Raw genomic sequence first — 16,590 nt, forward strand, 5'->3', positions numbered from 1 at the left:
ATAATTTCATGTTGTTGCTGTTTTAAATGGAATTAGGAAACCATGGTTTTGATGCACAAATTGTTACATGGTGAGACCTGAAATAGGAAAGAGGATCAGGGGAAGCTGGGATATGGAGAACTTATTAGGTCTGAGCAACAGATCTTGCTGTAGCTTGCTCCCAGTGTGGGCATAGCCAGGATTTATTGGGGGGGGGGAGAACCTCAGTCAGTTAAGTATTTATATTGATTTACTTGATTTAGGGGGGCAGCTGCCCCCACCGCCCTTTTGGCTACGCCCATGTCTCCTAGGTCCAGTTCTAAACCCCCACTTAAGCAAGATTTCTTTTTTAAAGTTTGGTTTCTGCCAGAGGAGTCAAATCAGCTCTAATCCAAGTTTTCAATCTCACCTGCCTTCTGGAGTGAATTATCTGTTAGCCGAGCTACCACCCACAAGGTCAACACAAAAGGAACACTACTACAATAATAAATGGTTTTATAGGGCCTTCACATCAGGGAAGAATTCACCCTTTATAGATCTTTCAACAACCATTTCAAGTGCTGTACTCAAAAGCAGCCTTTGCCAACTGGGTGCCCTCCGAAGATTGTTGGACTACAACTCCCATCAGCCCTGGTTTGTAGCATGGAGGATGCCATGTTAATAATAATAATAATAATAATAATAATAATAATAATAATAATAATAATTTATTTATACCCCTCCCATCTGACTGGGTTTCCCCAGCCACTCTGGGCGGCTTCCAACAAAACACTAAAATACAACAACCTATTAAACATTAAAAGCTTCCCTAAACAGGGCTGCCTTTAGATGTCTTCTAAAAGTCTCGTAGTTATTTTTCTCTTTGGCATCTGGTGTGAGGGCATTCCACAGGGCGGGTACCACCACCAAGAAGGCCCTCTGCCTGGTTCCCTGTAACTTGGCTTCTTGCAGCGAGGGAACCGCCAGAAGGTAAAGGCTGCTCCTGGCCAGCCTAAACTGGGTGCCCATACTCATCTTCAGCACCATCCAATTCCATCAGAAGCAAATGGCCCCACCAGGCTCAATCTGGGCATTGAAATTCAGGGCACGCTCAGGATTTGGGAAGGGAGGGGGGTAACCTGGAGGGCATGTCACACGAGGTCGTGTGACTGTACAACGTGGATTTCCCCAGCCCTGGCTTGAATCCCGTCTGCTCCAGCTGGTTCCCAATGGCCAGGCTCTGGTTTCATGACTGAGAATGCAATGAGGAGATTAAAAAACCAAAGCAGTCCAGGCAGGGGAGGTTCTCTGAGCCGCCATCTCTGTTTGCAAAAAGTATGATCCCGGAGATTGGAATGCAAAAGAGGCGAGCTGCCCCCCCCCCAGGCCTGAATGACTGTCAAGAGGGGAAAGGCACCGTATAAGAGACAAGACGGATCATGGGGGCTGGGGCAGGCGAGGGGGGCAGGCGGGAGGAGAGGGAGACTGAGAGCAAGCTCCTCCATTTCAATTTCAAATACACATCTTGAGTGTTTTGGAAAAGTGTCTTGGTCTGTGCAAATAGCTCTTGGAAGGCCTTTGGTGGGGAGAGGGCAGTAGGGTTGTATAGGGTCTTCTTTTTGCCAAAGTATGCGTGTGTGAATTGGCATAGAGGCCCCCCCCCACACCTGAACAAATAGGGGGCCCGAGGGGGGTGGCAGGGTGGAGTGTTGGAAGTGTCCTCTCTTCTGAGAGTGCCTCCCTTTTATTGCACAGATCAGAATGACAATGCTGGCCTTTTATTGGATTTTAATTAGAGAACCCAAATAAGGGCCTGCTCAAAGAAGCAGATTTTCACACCTCCGCCAGCTTGCTGGCATGTTTACTGAGTTGCTACACAACTGGACCTATTCATCAGGCCCCTCTGAGTGTGCAAATAAAGCCTAGGCTGAAGAAGACGGGACTTTGGGGGGAACGGGTGGCTGGGGGGGGGAGGGGAGGGAGGTTGTCTGAAGGTGTCAGGAACTTTTCTTTTCGCTTCCTCGCAAAAGGCGTCCTTGCCTCCTTCCCGAAGATTTCTGTTCTGTTCCTTCCCCACCCTCCACTCCCAAGCCGGGGAGATAAAACTGTTAGCCGATCAATACCAATCTGTTTTGTTTTGTTTTTCCTATTTTACCCCTTCCTGAGAAAAGGCATTAGGAAAGGTTCCAAGGGTTGATTTCGAAATGTAATTGCTCAGCCGTCTAGCCACAGAGGGAGCTGAGCCACTGGCTGCCCCGACCCAGCCTGCTTTTAGGAGGAAATTTGTTCTGGAAATAGCCCACTCAGGAAGGAAGAGGGAACTTGAAAGACAGAGAGGGAAGATGGGTTTCACCATCCTGGCTCCGTTGAAACCCAGCGTGGCACTTGACTAGAGCCAGCTCACACAGCTTATTTTGCAAAAGCTCTTGATGTTGGAGGGTGGGACTGTGAGGGAATTTTAGATACCGGACCGAATGGTCATATGGGGAACCCTTGGCAAGATGTATCTGGGAATCTTTCCCTAGTGCATCTGAGCGCCTTCCTTCTTATTCAGAGTGAGGCCTGCACATCCTCCCTGATGTTGACGTGGGGCAGGATGTTGTTGGACTCCACCTCCCATCATCCCTGACCATGGACCATGCTGGCTGGTGCTGATTGGAGTTGGGGTCCAACATTAGAGGGTACCATGATATCTCATGTCTGGAAAGTATGGCAGAAGCAGTCAGTTCTACTTTTTCCTTTGGGGAGAAAGCTGTGAGGGCAACTTATGCCCACATCCTGCCTTCTGGTGCTATTTTCTGAGAGACCGGGGTGTCCAGCGATCTTTAGATGGGTCTTCTTGGCCCACCCTTTGAAACTCTTTGTTGAATTCCAAATGTAAACCAGTTTAACTGCAACAGCTTTCCCAGAGATGGTGAGAATTGTAGTTTTGTGGGGGTACTTGATAGTTCTTCCCCTTCCTGACTCACCAAGATTTCTGGGGAGATGGAGTAGTCAGTCTAAGACTGCAACACTATGCACACTTACATGGAAACAAAGCCACAATCTTTTGTTTCAAGTCCCAAATCTGCCTGCTTCCTTCCTCTTTAATATTTTTCTGCAGTTTGGATGCACTTGCAAAGTGCAATTCTGGTAAGATCCAAACTACCTGCAATCACATGCAATTTTTATATAGATTTGTGACAATGTCACGAATGTGACATATATCTCAAGTCCTTCAGATACCTACTGAGAGCAGCGCCCCTTCCCTGAAAATAAGCCCCACTGAACACTGTTTATATTTATTGGTTTATTAAATTTGTGACTCACTTCCCACAACAAAAAGTCCTGAAGCAATTTACAACACTTACTTGTGAGTAAACACCTACAGGATTGCACTGTTTGTCTTTGGTGTAGAAAGGTTGCTGCTTCTATGACATTCAAGGATGATGGTACAGTTCTTAGGGTATTAAGCAACCTTTGAGTCTTTCATTCCAGTTGACTGAGAAAAGATCTGGCAGCTTGCTAACTGTTCCTGAGGCTCCCCTCTGGTGCCAGGCTACCACCTTTCTTCATCTGTCTAAGCCAGTTAACCCACAGCCAAGAGCAGCTTTAAACATAGCAATGAAGCTGGAACCCAGATCTCCTTGGATGGAATGTTCTGACTTGGGATATGACTCCATTTAGATTGCCAGTGGATGGGCTGATTCAGGTGGTTCAGAAACTGTGGTCCATGGACCACCAGTGGTCTGTGAGCTTCATTCAAGTGGTGTGTTTCAACCAGTGGCTGCTTGGTTGTGCCAAAGGTTACGCAGAAAATGTGGGTTTGGAGTTGGGTTTCTTTGAAGTAGGAGAGAGAGGCACAGAGGTGTTTCGGAAGGCAGTTCCAGGGATAGGAAGTGTTTATGGCAGCAGATGCATCAAAATTATCATCCTGTGGTGGCCTTTCAAAGAACTACATTCTGGGGCATGTTATTTGTGAAACTCCCAGTGCGTTGGTACTCAATAGTGGCACCATGGAAATGGTATCTCTATGTCATGGGGAAAACACTTGTTTCCAAACAAGTGTTTTTGGGATAATGGCGTGCTTTTTATGTTCTTTCTTGTCCAACTCTTGCAACAAACTGAGTGTTGACTTTGAAGTAGGGAGGCTTGCTGAGTTCAAATCCTTTTTCATTCACGAACTCTCTGTGTAACCTTGAGGAAGTTCCTCATTCATAAAACTGTAGTATCTGTCACCTTCCTTGGAGATCTGCTTTGACCACGAATAATTACTAAGGAGAACTTGTGATGGACTATTATTATTCCTGGTCCTATGGATACTAAGGATTTTTTTTTTTAATGTTGTAAAATTGGCCCATGTGAACTATGCTGATCCAAAGCAAGGCTATATTGAGGGCACAAGGTTAAGTATCTCCTCCAAGTTTTCTAAGGAGCTGGGATTTCATCTCACAATCTGGGGGTGGCTGCTGTGTCCTCCGTGAGAGAGTAGCTTGACCCTGGGTGAATTTGGGGTGTCTGTAAGCAAGAGAAAGTCCTCAAAGGTTTTTGATCTGAATACAAGTATTCAGCAAGAAACAAAAACCCACATCTGAATCTGAATTTGAAAACTGCTCCTTGTTTGAGCTTGAAAAGCATTTGTTTGAGCTCTGATGTTTAACTTCCTGGGTAGAGCCAGAGACCCACCCAATATGTTTGGTTTCTTTGGAGAAAGGTGTTAAATTGTTTCAGGCAATAAATATGTCCAAGGAAGTTGGTATATTACAGTAGACATGGTATTGGCTGATGTTTATGAGAAGGAATTGAGGCTTCAGGTTATGGGAGAGACAGAAGACTCTTTATTTTCTTTGTTCTCTTCCCCTTCAGTATTGAAAGAGAATCAGCTCAACACAAACGTAGTCAGTCAGCTCAAGACGAACACAGTCCGTTTAGCTTGGGCCTGGCCTTATGTTACAAGAGAGTGAAAAGGCTCATGTCCAGGCAAAATGCAAGAACAGTCAGTCAAAAATCCCTGCTCCAAAGATCTTACAGTCTTGATTTGGTGATGCAGGGGACAAGGCAGGCTTGGGGTTGGGGGAAGGACAGGTCACAAAATGACAGACCAGGATAAATAGGGTCTTTATTTCAGAGATGGGTAGGAAGAAATCTTGGTGTGCACACCTTTTAGTGGCTGCATTCATCTTCCCTGAGCTGAGATATGCCTGTTCAAACTGGGCCAGTAATGAGTCAAATTAAAAGTGTGCTGACATGGGACCTGTGAAGCCATTAGGAGGACCACAGATTTTGTCTGCTGTTTGAAGCAAATCCGAGGGCACAAGGTCCCTCTTCTCCCTGGCAACTGCGTTTCCATAGTAACAGAGTTTCAGTGGCTACCGCAGAGTACAGCTCCCTAGTTTTATACTGCCCCTATATTATTCCATCAACAGTTGCACAGGTTTTATGTACATATATATGCTTATAAAATTTATCACTCTTACACACGCACACACACACACACACACACACACACACACAATGTAAGGATTGTAGTCAGCTAAGTCCTACTCACTGTAGAACCATTGGTGTGACTTAACATGTCTACAGTGGTACCTCGGGTTAAGTACTTAACTCGTTCCGGAGGTCCGTTCTTAACCTGAAACTGTTCTTAACCTGAAGTACCACTTTAGCTAATGCAGCCTCCTGCTGCCGCTGCGCCACCAGAGCACGATTTCTGTTCTTATCCTGAAGCAAAGTTCTTAACCTGAAGCACTATTTCTGGGTTAGCGGAGTGTGTAACCTGAAGCGTATGTAACCCAAGGTACCACTGTATTGACTTCAGTGGGTCCTTAAGTGTAGGTGGTGCTCATGCATTTGCTTGCTTTGGACGAAACAGAAATATGAGCCCCTACAGTCAATGCTTTTACTGCAGTTACCACACAGCTGCACTCAATGCCTGGTGCAATGATGATGATAATTTATATCTGGCAGATAAATCTGTTAGAGACGGCAAAATGACCCTAGGGTGAGAGTTGGCTCGCTGAGGTCATTTGGCCGGCCACACCTTTTTGCTCTTTTAAGACATTGCAGAGTGGCAAAAGAATGTTTAGACTTTATTTTTGAAAGGGGGGTGTGTGCATTGTATAGATGCAGATATATAGGATGTGATTTTTACATGTAGACTTCATATATTAGTGGGAGAAGCTGTCTTTTCTCCCAAGTAAGTTCTAATTTTACACAAGAACAGGAGCATTGCTTGGTACTTAACTTTTAGCAGGACTGTAGCCCTAATCTGCAAAGGTCAATCCTCTATCATGAAGAGCGACCAGAAGATGGTCAATTTGAAGGACTGTCTGCTGCATAGATAGAGGTCCATCAGAAGGGAGACTTGCAAAGGGCTTTAAATTGTCCCACCAACAGTTTCAGCACCTGGACGGCAGACTAAGCAGGGATGGAGGTCACCTCTCCATTTGCAAATTTTACACTCGTTGGTGTATTCATTTTTTGTGCTGGCGAATCTCCTCTTCTTTGGTAATGTGTAAATGGCCACCCTAGCAACTTTATATGCATATAGATTAGAGCTGGAATTAAATACAGTGGTACCTCGGGTTACAGACGCTCAGGTTACAGACTCCGCTAACCCAGAAATAGTACCTCGGGTTAAGAACTTTGCTTCAGGATGAAAACAAAAATTGCGCGGCGGCAGCGGGAGACCCCATTAGCTAAAGTGGTACCTCAGGTTAAGAACAGTTTCAGGTTAAGAACGGACCTCCAGAATAAATTAAGTTCTTAACCAGAGGTACCACTGTATACAGATAATAAAAAATTATTACCAAAACCAAAGCAAAACAAATCACAGAGACAGACACAGAACCACAAACGTATAAATAATATTTTCACAGTACAGATTTAGCTGATGGAGTAGAGTAGGAGGCACCTATTTAAAGTATGAGTTGTTCTGAAGAATAAACAGCAAATTTATTTGTTTTTTATCCTCCTGCCTCATCAATCCTCCCTCCTAAACTTCCTTGATTCCAACAGTCACCCATGTATATTATCTGCCACAGGAAGTATGGCAGCAGTTTAGTTTTGTTTGTTGGGCACTGGAAAGGCAAACATGAGTCTTGTGCAAAACCGTGTTTGTGTGTGTAAGTATTGGACAGCAAGCAGCTGAATAGTCTTCTACTGGAGTCAACAGAAGGGGTTTCTTTAAAGCCTGCCATAATTGCAGCAGGCTGGGGCAATTTCAAAGTAGGCTGCAGCTAGCGGGGAAGTGCTTGAAAAAAGTGTTCTGTTAGCTACAAAAGAAGTCTTCTTTTGAGCATAAATTTCAGTGGGGAAAGGGGTGGGGTTGTGGGTCCCGTGGGCACCAGATGAGGTCTATATAGGCATAGGCGCACCAGCAAGTGCAGCACTGGTGACCCCCGGTTTATAGGATGGATTTTTGCATGTGCAAAGAACTGGTTGTCTGACAGAAGGGGAGAGCAGGCAGGGCATATGTGCTCAGCCTGTTTAGGAAGATAAATCTCCTGCATGAACGTATTATGGCCTCAGACCCCAGGGTTGGCAGGAAACCTGCCCCAAAGTGTTTGCTCTTGGCCATGGGCCATTCAAGCAGGACAATAGCTGAGGTGAGGCCAGCAGATGGCTGCTCCGGCTAAGGAATGTTCAGAAACAAGCACCCAACCCAAATGTGGTGTGGTGGTTAAAGTGTTGGACTAGGACCTGGGAGAATAGGGTTCAAATCCTCAGTCCTGAAGCTCACTGGGTGATCTTTCTCTTAGGCCACCCTACCTCACAGGGTTGTTGTGAGGAAAAAATGGAGAGCGGGAAAACCATGTGTGCCACCTTTGAAGAAAGGTGGAAGAGAATTCTAATGATGTTTTACACTTTGTGACATAACAGTTTTTGTTTAAAGATGAGGGCTTCATTTTAGAATTGGAACATTTCTGGTTTAAAAAACAACAATACAGTGGTACCTCAGGTTAAATACGTTTCAGGTTACATATGCTTCAGGTTACAGACTCTGCTAACCCAGAAATATTACCTCAGGTTAAGAACTTTGCTTCAGGATGAGAACAGAAATCAGGCAGCAGCGGCATGGCAGCAGCGGGAGGCCCCATTAGCTAAAGTGGTGCTTCAGGTTAAGAACAGTTTCAGGTTAAGAACGGACCTCCAGAACGAATTAAGTACATAACCAGACATACCACTGTAATAATCAGCAGCAACTGGTGCCCTTGATATTGTTCCAAACATTACCCACTTGGCAGACCAAAGCAGCACCCACACAAATGTTTCCTTGGCTCAGGGTGGATTTTTCAAGATCACTATCTACACGCTTGAAGTGTTCATGGAAATTAAAAAAAATTCCCCTTTTGATTTCTGTGAGTGGCATTCAGCTCTGTTTTGCTCAGAGTAGACCTGTTGAAATCCATAGACCTAACTTAGTCATGTTCATTCATTTCAGTGGGTTTAGTTCAGGCACAGGCAAACTTGGCCCTTCAGATGTTTTGGAACTACAATTCCCATCATCCCTGACCACTGGTCCTGTTTGCTAGGGATCATGGGAGTTGTAGTCCCAAAACATCTGTAGGGCCGAGTTTCCCTGTGCCTGGTTTAGTTGAATAGCTCCCTATGATTGTGAGCGTGGCAGGGTGCTTATAGGGGTGGGGGGGGGATAGTGCGGAAGGCTAACTAAGGGGGGCACTTTTCCATTAGCAAAAGATGGAATGCATGGCTCAGAAAAAGGATAGATTTGCCCAGTCATATGTATAGATGCACATTTAGAAAGTATTGCTAAAGCTGAAATATAGCTACAACACATACACCACTACAATCATATACCCTGTGTGTCTGATAACATTTACTGGGCATTTTCCATCTTCTCTCCCTTTTTACAGTTCTTGATGGGCTTGAAACTGAGAACTCAAAAAAGAGTTGCAGGGCACATGTTCACCTGGTGTTTCCTTTTGACTAGATTGCAGTTAAATCAGCTAGGGATCCAGGGCTAATTCAGTCCCTCCTCCTCTCAACATGACCCATGTTGTTTTTTTAGGTGGGGAGGTTCTTCCAGTGCCCCTCCTGCCTTCCAGCCTGCCATAAGGGAGTCTGGATTGCTCTGACACTCCTGAGTTGAGATGTATAGGGTTTCACTGTGAGGGAATATGTTCATTATATAACTAGGTTAAACCTTAAGAGCATAAAAACTGACCTATTCAATGTACATGTTTCTGATTATAATCTTTAAAAATGCACAGAGCAAGACAGTGTTAAGAATTGAATTGTTGTTGTTGTTAAGACATTTTAAAAGTTCAGTCAACAAATTTCGGTCACCGGGGGCCTGTTTTTGATATGATTCATCATATCCATTCACATGCAACTCTTAATTCAATGATAATAAAATATTAAACTGAGGGAGAGGGGAAATAAATGGATCCCTGGACTTGAAACCCTGTCTATAAACTCTAGCTTAAGTGAGCTGATTTTAGACTCTGGACTTAATGCACATGTACAAACCCCAACCCCACCCTTTTGATGCATTTTCCTTCACTTACTGAACTCGAAAATGTGGTGAGCCCTGCTCTCCTACTCAGTAGGGCTCAGGACTTCTGCCTCATGATTGTTCCCTGACAGCACCATTGCATAGAAATGCGGCAACCCAACCTTAGAAGCAGGGCTGGATTTAGGTTTGATGAGGCCCTAAGCTACTGAAGGTAATGGGGCCCTTTATATGTCCAGCTGTCCTTTGTCAACAGCAAATCACCACTTTTTTGTGTTGAATATATGCTATATGGTAATTTATGGACCTAATAGGTATCTAAAGCCATTTGCACATAACAAAATATGCATTTTATCAACATACTTGTTGAAAAGTCCATGCAGAATGCAAAGTCCATGCAGAATGTAGGCACCCTATATATAGAAATGAGCAAACCAGTGATATTTTAGGGAGCAGGTGAGCAGGCAGGGCCCATTGCTTACATCCTAGGAGCCTACACAACACAAAACACTGTTGCTGTATGTAGGTTTTATTTTATTTGTTTTTTATCTTATATTTTGGAAATGTACATCCAGGTTGTTTTTCCTTTATTTTTGGGGGGCCCCCAAGAGAGTGGGGCCTTAAGTATAGCTTATTTAGCTTATACGTAAATCTGGCACTCTTAGAAGGACAGCTGGTTTCACATCCTTGAGTTCAAGCCTGGGATAGAAGAGAAATTCAGTTCCCTTTACACTTAAGTTGCCCACAGCACCAAAATGCAGCCATCCTTAGAAATGTTTACTTCCCTGAATTTTGCATGCAGTTCTCCAACCCAAAAATGTGTTTATGAAGGGGCAAAGGGCATATATGAAAGAGTTGCTAAAATATAAACATTTTTAACAAGGGGGTGGGTAAATGTTATTAACTGGTACAACTGCATCCAAAGGCATGAACACTAAAATGCTGGCTAATTTCCACGAGTTGCGAACTGCTGCAGAAATGAGCTGAGCTTAAGAGTGGGAAAACAAGAGACATCAATGAAGCCAAAATGACAGCTCCTCCGGTTCCAAGTGAAAGCCAATCTGTGTCCCCATCGCACACCTTACACCGGCAACCCCGGGGCAGGTGTCTCCAATGTGTGAACTTTAAAGACAAAAGGGAAAAGGGCAAGACGCTGCCTTGGGTGGGGTTCCCCTCCCCCGCTGCTTTTCATTGTAGTCAATTTGTGTGAGTAGCATCTGGGCAGCTGCGAAAGGGGGAAGAAGGAAGAGCCCCTTAACACTTTCTCTGCTCCTTCTTTCATTCCACTGTGATGCGTGCTAACTTCATAGGTAAGGGAGCAGGTGTATAAACATGCGCGGGTGGGAAAGGAACAAGGCGGGAGGGAGATTAGATTTCAAAGCTTCCTAGCCTGTCCTGGGAAGGAGGCAGGCATGTTTTGCTAGAAACTCCTCGTCTGGCATTATAATGCACCTCCACTCAGCCCGGCATTGTTGCCAACGGTAGGGATTTTCCCAGCATTGAATCTTAAGAAAGAAAAGAAAAAGGCGTAGTTGCAAGGCTCAGAGCTACACTCTTCAATCTGGAAGCTGGTCTCCTCTCCCCAGATATGCAGAGGTAGACCATGGCTATTCTGACCCATTTTAATTTAGCTGGTGATTTAGCATTTAGCCCAGGCATCCTCATATTCAGCCCTCCAGCTGTTTTGGGACTCCAACTCCCACCATCCCTAGCTAACAGGACCAGTGGCCAGGGATGATGGGAACTGTAGTCCCAAAACATCTGGAGGGCCAAATTTGGGGATGCCTGATTTAGCCTGTTCCAATGTACCAGTGAGGGTGAAAGCAGGAAGGGCTGTGGTTGTGGCAAGAAGAGTTTTGTGGGAAATGACGGCAGCAAGGTCTGAGAATCAGTAATGTGGCCGCTGCTGGGATTTTCCCAGTCTCACCTAGGCACCGAGCATTTAAATACAAAAAGGACAGGCAGGAAATAATCAACTCGAGATATTTAATACCTATGTCCAGTGGTGAGGAGACGAGGCTTTCCTTACGCACGTTCCAAGCACTCCCTTCTTAATTATTCCTCTGGCATTCAAGGCAAGTTCCTGGGCTGATCCCTACTCAAATTAAACCCTGGATTTTCCCTTGCACTTAGGAATGTATTAGAATCATAATTACAAGTAGTGATCTAGGAGCAGACATGGACCCGAGCCAGGAGGAGAGGGAGTTTTGCAGAAGCAGCTCCACTTTGGTGCAAGATTAGCAGCAAGGTGAAGAAGCTGCAGGCCAAAGTGAAGGCATCTGCTTGCAGGGCCACCGGAAGGCCCACTGGCCCATATATACGATATCTTTATTGTCATTGTCCCATGCAGAACAATGAAATTGAAAAACTACATAAAACATTCAAAAACCCCTAAAAACTCTGAGACCCCATTTTAAAATACAATATACTATAAAGACTCCCTATGCTGCGTTTAGAACCAGAATTGCATTAGCGTAGAAACTGTTTCTCAGGCAGCTAGTGCTAGTCTTTATAACCCTGGACCTTCTTCCAGAAGGCAGAAGCTGAAAGAGATGGTTTCTGGGGTGCGTACTATCCTGTGCTATCTCTGCCGCTTTCTTATGGCACCTGACGGCATAGATTTGATCTAAGCTGGGAAGAGTGCACCCAGTTATTCTCTCTGCAGTCTTTACAACCCTGGACAGCATTGTTTTTTCCCTGGCCATGCAGCTCCCAAACCACACACACAGACCATAAGTTAATACACTCTCCACAGTGCAATGGTAAAATGCCATCAACAAGTCCCAGCACAGTGCGTTTGTCAGAGTCGCACAGAGCCTCTGCCCCAGCCACAAAAAGGATGACTGTGCTCTGCTGGAGGGGATTGAACGGCAATACTCTTAGTCAGGGACCATTTACAGGAAGGAGTAGTGAAGGAGGAGTCGGCCCAATTCTCTTAGTGGGCCTCCTGCTGCGTCAGTGTGTCATGGTGCGCTCTGGTTGTGGTGGCAGCTGCTTTGGGCAATGCTGGGCTGGATCTAGACATGTCCAGAAAGTGTTTCAGGAAAATGTGTTGTAAACCTCAAAGTGGGATATATTATGTTGGCCAAAGACAGAACCCCACAGCGCCATCTGGTGTCACGGTGTTATAACGCATATAAAATGCTTTTTCTTTACTAATGTAGCTGAGTCCCTGGACGGCTGTATCTAACCACCCTTTGGACTCCCCCCAGCGGTCTAGTCTAGAGCACAGGTGGGGCACCTTTCCCACCAAGTGGTGTGTGTTAGCGGAGGCAAAAGTGAGCTGAGCAGCCAATGTATCTCTTTCCAGTGAACTGTAGGCTGGTTTCTACACAAACTCTCTCTCTCTCTCTCTCACACACACACACACCCTCTCTTTCCTCCATCCTCAGCACCAGGAAGCACTACTGAGTTCAAGGACACATTCCAGGCAGCCACAAACACTCAAGGAGGGTGGGAGGCAGGGCTGACTAGAGGGAGAGAGTGTGGCTTGACCTCAGGATCCTCCGGCCATTAGTCAGCATTCTGTGGCCCTCATTTTTCAAAATATCTATTTTATTGATTTATCAGAAACATAGAATTGTTGTGGGGAGGTTTTAGACTCTCCCACTTTTTAGGGTTCCTTCCCTACAGAATTTATGTACTTCTGCAAATATTGGGTACCCCTGCTGATATTGCACACTTGTGTGTGGAGCGTTCCATTTTTTATTTGTAAGAATTGGCTCTCACAGCCTGAGCATCAGAAACTCTTTTTTCTGGCTTTGAGGGACAGAAAAGCTTGCAGCCAGGCTATCTTGTAGGAAATATCTTCAGCTGTGCTTTGTCGCCATCTTGTTGAGTAATAAATTTTTGTTTTAATGCTGTTGTTGTGATTTATCGGAATATTTGTACCCTGTCTTGGGAAACTTTGCGTTGAAAGGCAGTTTAACAACAGCAGCAGCAGCAGCAACAACAACATTACTACTATTATTCTCATCACCATCTTACTATTATAGAAGCCACAGTAGAATTAGTTCCGATGCTTCCAATGTTTATTTTAAATTGAGCCAAATTTGAGAGGGAACTATTGACTTTGGTGCACGCTATATCAGAACAATTAGCTAGAGAGTTACAAAAGCCTGTGTCTCTCAGGTCCCTCTTCCTTGTAAATTCAACTGCATTGCACCATGTGATGTCATAGAAATTGTGCGGAAGGAGGAGCTAGAGAGATACAGGGTGTCGGCAGTTTAGTATCCCTGATAACTCCAAATTCCACTTGTGTTGTTGCTAGGAATTGCTTGTTGTTGTCAGGCTTCCGGGAACCAGCTTCCTTCCCCGTGGCACTCAGAATGGTGGTGCTCCCAATTAAGGATTCCACCCGCTTCTGTCCCTATTAATCTACGTCACTCCTACATCCTGTAATCTGAGCTTGTACCCTCTGTGCTTTCTGTTCTGCCACTTTCTGAGCTCTCTGTGACTTTGGAGAAGGGGTGGGTGAGAGCTGCCCAGAGACTGTGAATCTGTTAATCCTCTCTCCCCCAGTATTTCGTCTCCAAGCTGTTCCCCATCCAGTATTTCCCAGCTTCTGCCTTCTGAACTATGTCCCTCTGCAAACCACTGTTCCAAATCTATACTGTCCTCCTGCTCCTGGTAAGATTCAGGATCTGGATTTTGATAGGTCCCTGACAATTGTCCTGATTCGTTCTGTTTCTCGTTGGTGCCCTTGCTCTCTTCTAACACTCCTTCCCTTCTTCCACCTCCAGAGAACTCAGTGGCGGCCAAATCGGGCGGTTGCTTCCCTGGATCGGCTTGGGTAAACCTGGAGCAAGGAGGCACCAAGCTGGTGAAAGACCTCCACCCTGGAGACCGGGTCCTGGCGGCCGACGTGCAAGGGCAGCTGCTCTACAGCGAGTTCCTCGCCTTCCTGGACCAGGAGGAGCCTCCCGTTCGCAAGCTTTTCTACGTGATCGAGACCCGACGGCCCCGGGCGCGCCTCTTGCTCACGGCGGCTCACTTGCTTTTTGTGGCCCCGCCGCAGAACCACTCCAAGCCCCAGCCTGTCTTCGCCAGCCGCGTTCAGCCGGGGCAACGCGTCTACGTGCTGGGCAAAGGGAGCCAGACACTGTTGCAGGCTGAGGTGCGCAGCGTGTCCCTGCAGGAAGAGGCCTTGGGTGCCTACGCCCCGCTCACTGCTCAGGGCACTATCCTTATCAACCAGGTGTTGGCGTCGTGCTATGCGGTCATTGAGGAGCATAGCTGGGCCCACTGGGCGTTTGCCCCTTTCCGAGTCACTCACGCTCTCCTGGCGATGCTGTACCCCAGCGGCCTCTCCTCCCTGGTCCTTTTCCCAGCCGCTGCCCTGGACGACGCCCCAGCAGGAGTCCACTGGTATTCCCGCCTCCTCTACCACATTGGCCGCTGGGTATTGGATTCTGAGATGATACACCCACTGGGCATGGCCAGCTGAGGGGGACGGCTCTCCACACCCCACCTTGACCTGTCATAAGAACAGAGAATCACCTTATGTAAACTTCTTGGTGTTGTGAGCCGCTTTGAGCATGGTTTACCATGGGGAAGTGGCCTGCAAGTGAACAATGACGATGATGAAAATAGTACAAAGGGCGGGGAGGGGAGAAAACTAAGATGAAGAAGGAAAGAAAGAGAATGCAAGACTTTAAAACAATAATAATAATAGTAGGACAGTCCAAAGTAGACTTTAAGGAGCAGGAAGAGCCCAGGAATACCCCCCCCCCCAGTTTAGTTGAGAAATATATATATTTTTTATTTGATTTCTATTTTGTTGTCTGTTTGATTGTTTCGTTGTCCTCATCTCCTGGATATTTATTTGTTTGGTATTTTGAAATAGATGTTTTAAAGGATATGAACCCGACCTTCAAGAGCCTTAAATAGTTTCTTTGATAATTTATTATCATGTGAACTGTACACTCAACGGGGAGAAGAAAATTATTTTGCAAGGCCAAGCAAAAGTGCACAGAGTTCTATTTTTCTATGTGTGACACACGTCCAGACTTTCCAAAAGTAAAACTTCTGTCCCTCCCATCTGTACGTTGCTTTGCTCTTCTACAACAGTGAGTCCTGGAACAAACGAAAGACATACTACTCCATAGACAGGGGGGGGAGGGGGTCCGTAAATTATATTTTTATACACAGAATTGTAAATTCAATTTTTTTTTAGAGAGAGAGAGATCAATACTTAACAGTCACATTTCATTTTTTTGGGAAATAGTGTAAAATATAAGAATATATTATTTTAATTTAAATAGTATCAAATGTAATGTCAGCTTCTGTATTGTTTCTAATTGTCTTTGGAAATATTTTGCTTTGTATAAAAGATAACAGCCACCCCTTTTCAACCACACTCTTGGAACGCAAGACTGTTACACACACCTTAATTCATTTGCAAAACTCTGGGGAGGTGGGGAGAAACTCTCTTATTTTTACCTTCAAAATCAAGAAGAAGAAATTTATGAGAAAATATTTTTTAAAAAGCGCACATGTTGGCTATTATGTGACAATGGAGAATAGTTTGTACAGAGGAGGGGGGGAAGGATGTTTTGCATTAATAAACTGATAAATAACCGCTGTCAATTTACTAAAATGTATTTTTGAATATTTTGTAATAGTTTTAATAGTTTTATAGAAATAAAATGTGCCATGCACAGTCTGGTTAGTATATAATAACAAAGGATTCCTGATGCATCACATTGTTTTTTTCTTTTTAAACTGTTGTTGAGGTAGGAAAATGTGAACATCTGACATCACCATTCCAAGGGCTGCTGTATGGCCAAAGCTCTCTCGTTATTACTTAGTCACCTTCTCAAATAACGTAGTCACCTTTGAACACTCCAGTGCCATTTTGAGCTGTGCTAAAATCTCTGACCTTTAGGTAACTGAGGATGGATGAATCAGTCAATTTCAGTTTCTTTAAATTTCTGCAGCCATCTGCATTTTTTTTAAAAAAATAATAATAATAAAAACGTCCTCATGAAGATTCATCAGTATTTTAGCGCAAATTTATTCCAATGTACACATTTGTATATGCGAGTTTGACTAATATACACATCTCTGCAAGCTGTTTCCTCTAGCACAATGCTCTTTTTCTATATTATGCTCACTAATGTATTCCTTTGCACACACACTTTCCAACATCCTTGGTCATTGGCTATTCTGGCTGGGGC

General features: G+C 44.9%; 1 protein-coding gene across 1 annotated transcript in view; it reads left to right on the forward strand.

Annotated features, from left to right (window-relative positions):
* SHH (sonic hedgehog signaling molecule) overlaps positions 1-16,100 on the forward strand; it is a 32,990-nt gene extending 16,890 nt beyond the window's left edge. Inside the window, exon 3 of the mRNA XM_081882602.1 lies at positions 14,155-16,100. Coding sequence (XP_081738728.1) covers positions 14,155-14,858 — 704 coding nt within the window. The 3' untranslated portion in view covers positions 14,859-16,100. The remainder of the gene's footprint in view (positions 1-14,154) is intronic.
* The last annotated feature ends 490 nt before the right edge of the window (positions 16,101-16,590 follow it).

Source organism: Podarcis melisellensis, assembly GCF_964234715.1.
Source record: "Podarcis melisellensis genome assembly, chromosome: 12".
NCBI classification, from domain to species: domain Eukaryota; kingdom Metazoa; phylum Chordata; class Lepidosauria; order Squamata; family Lacertidae; genus Podarcis; species Podarcis melisellensis.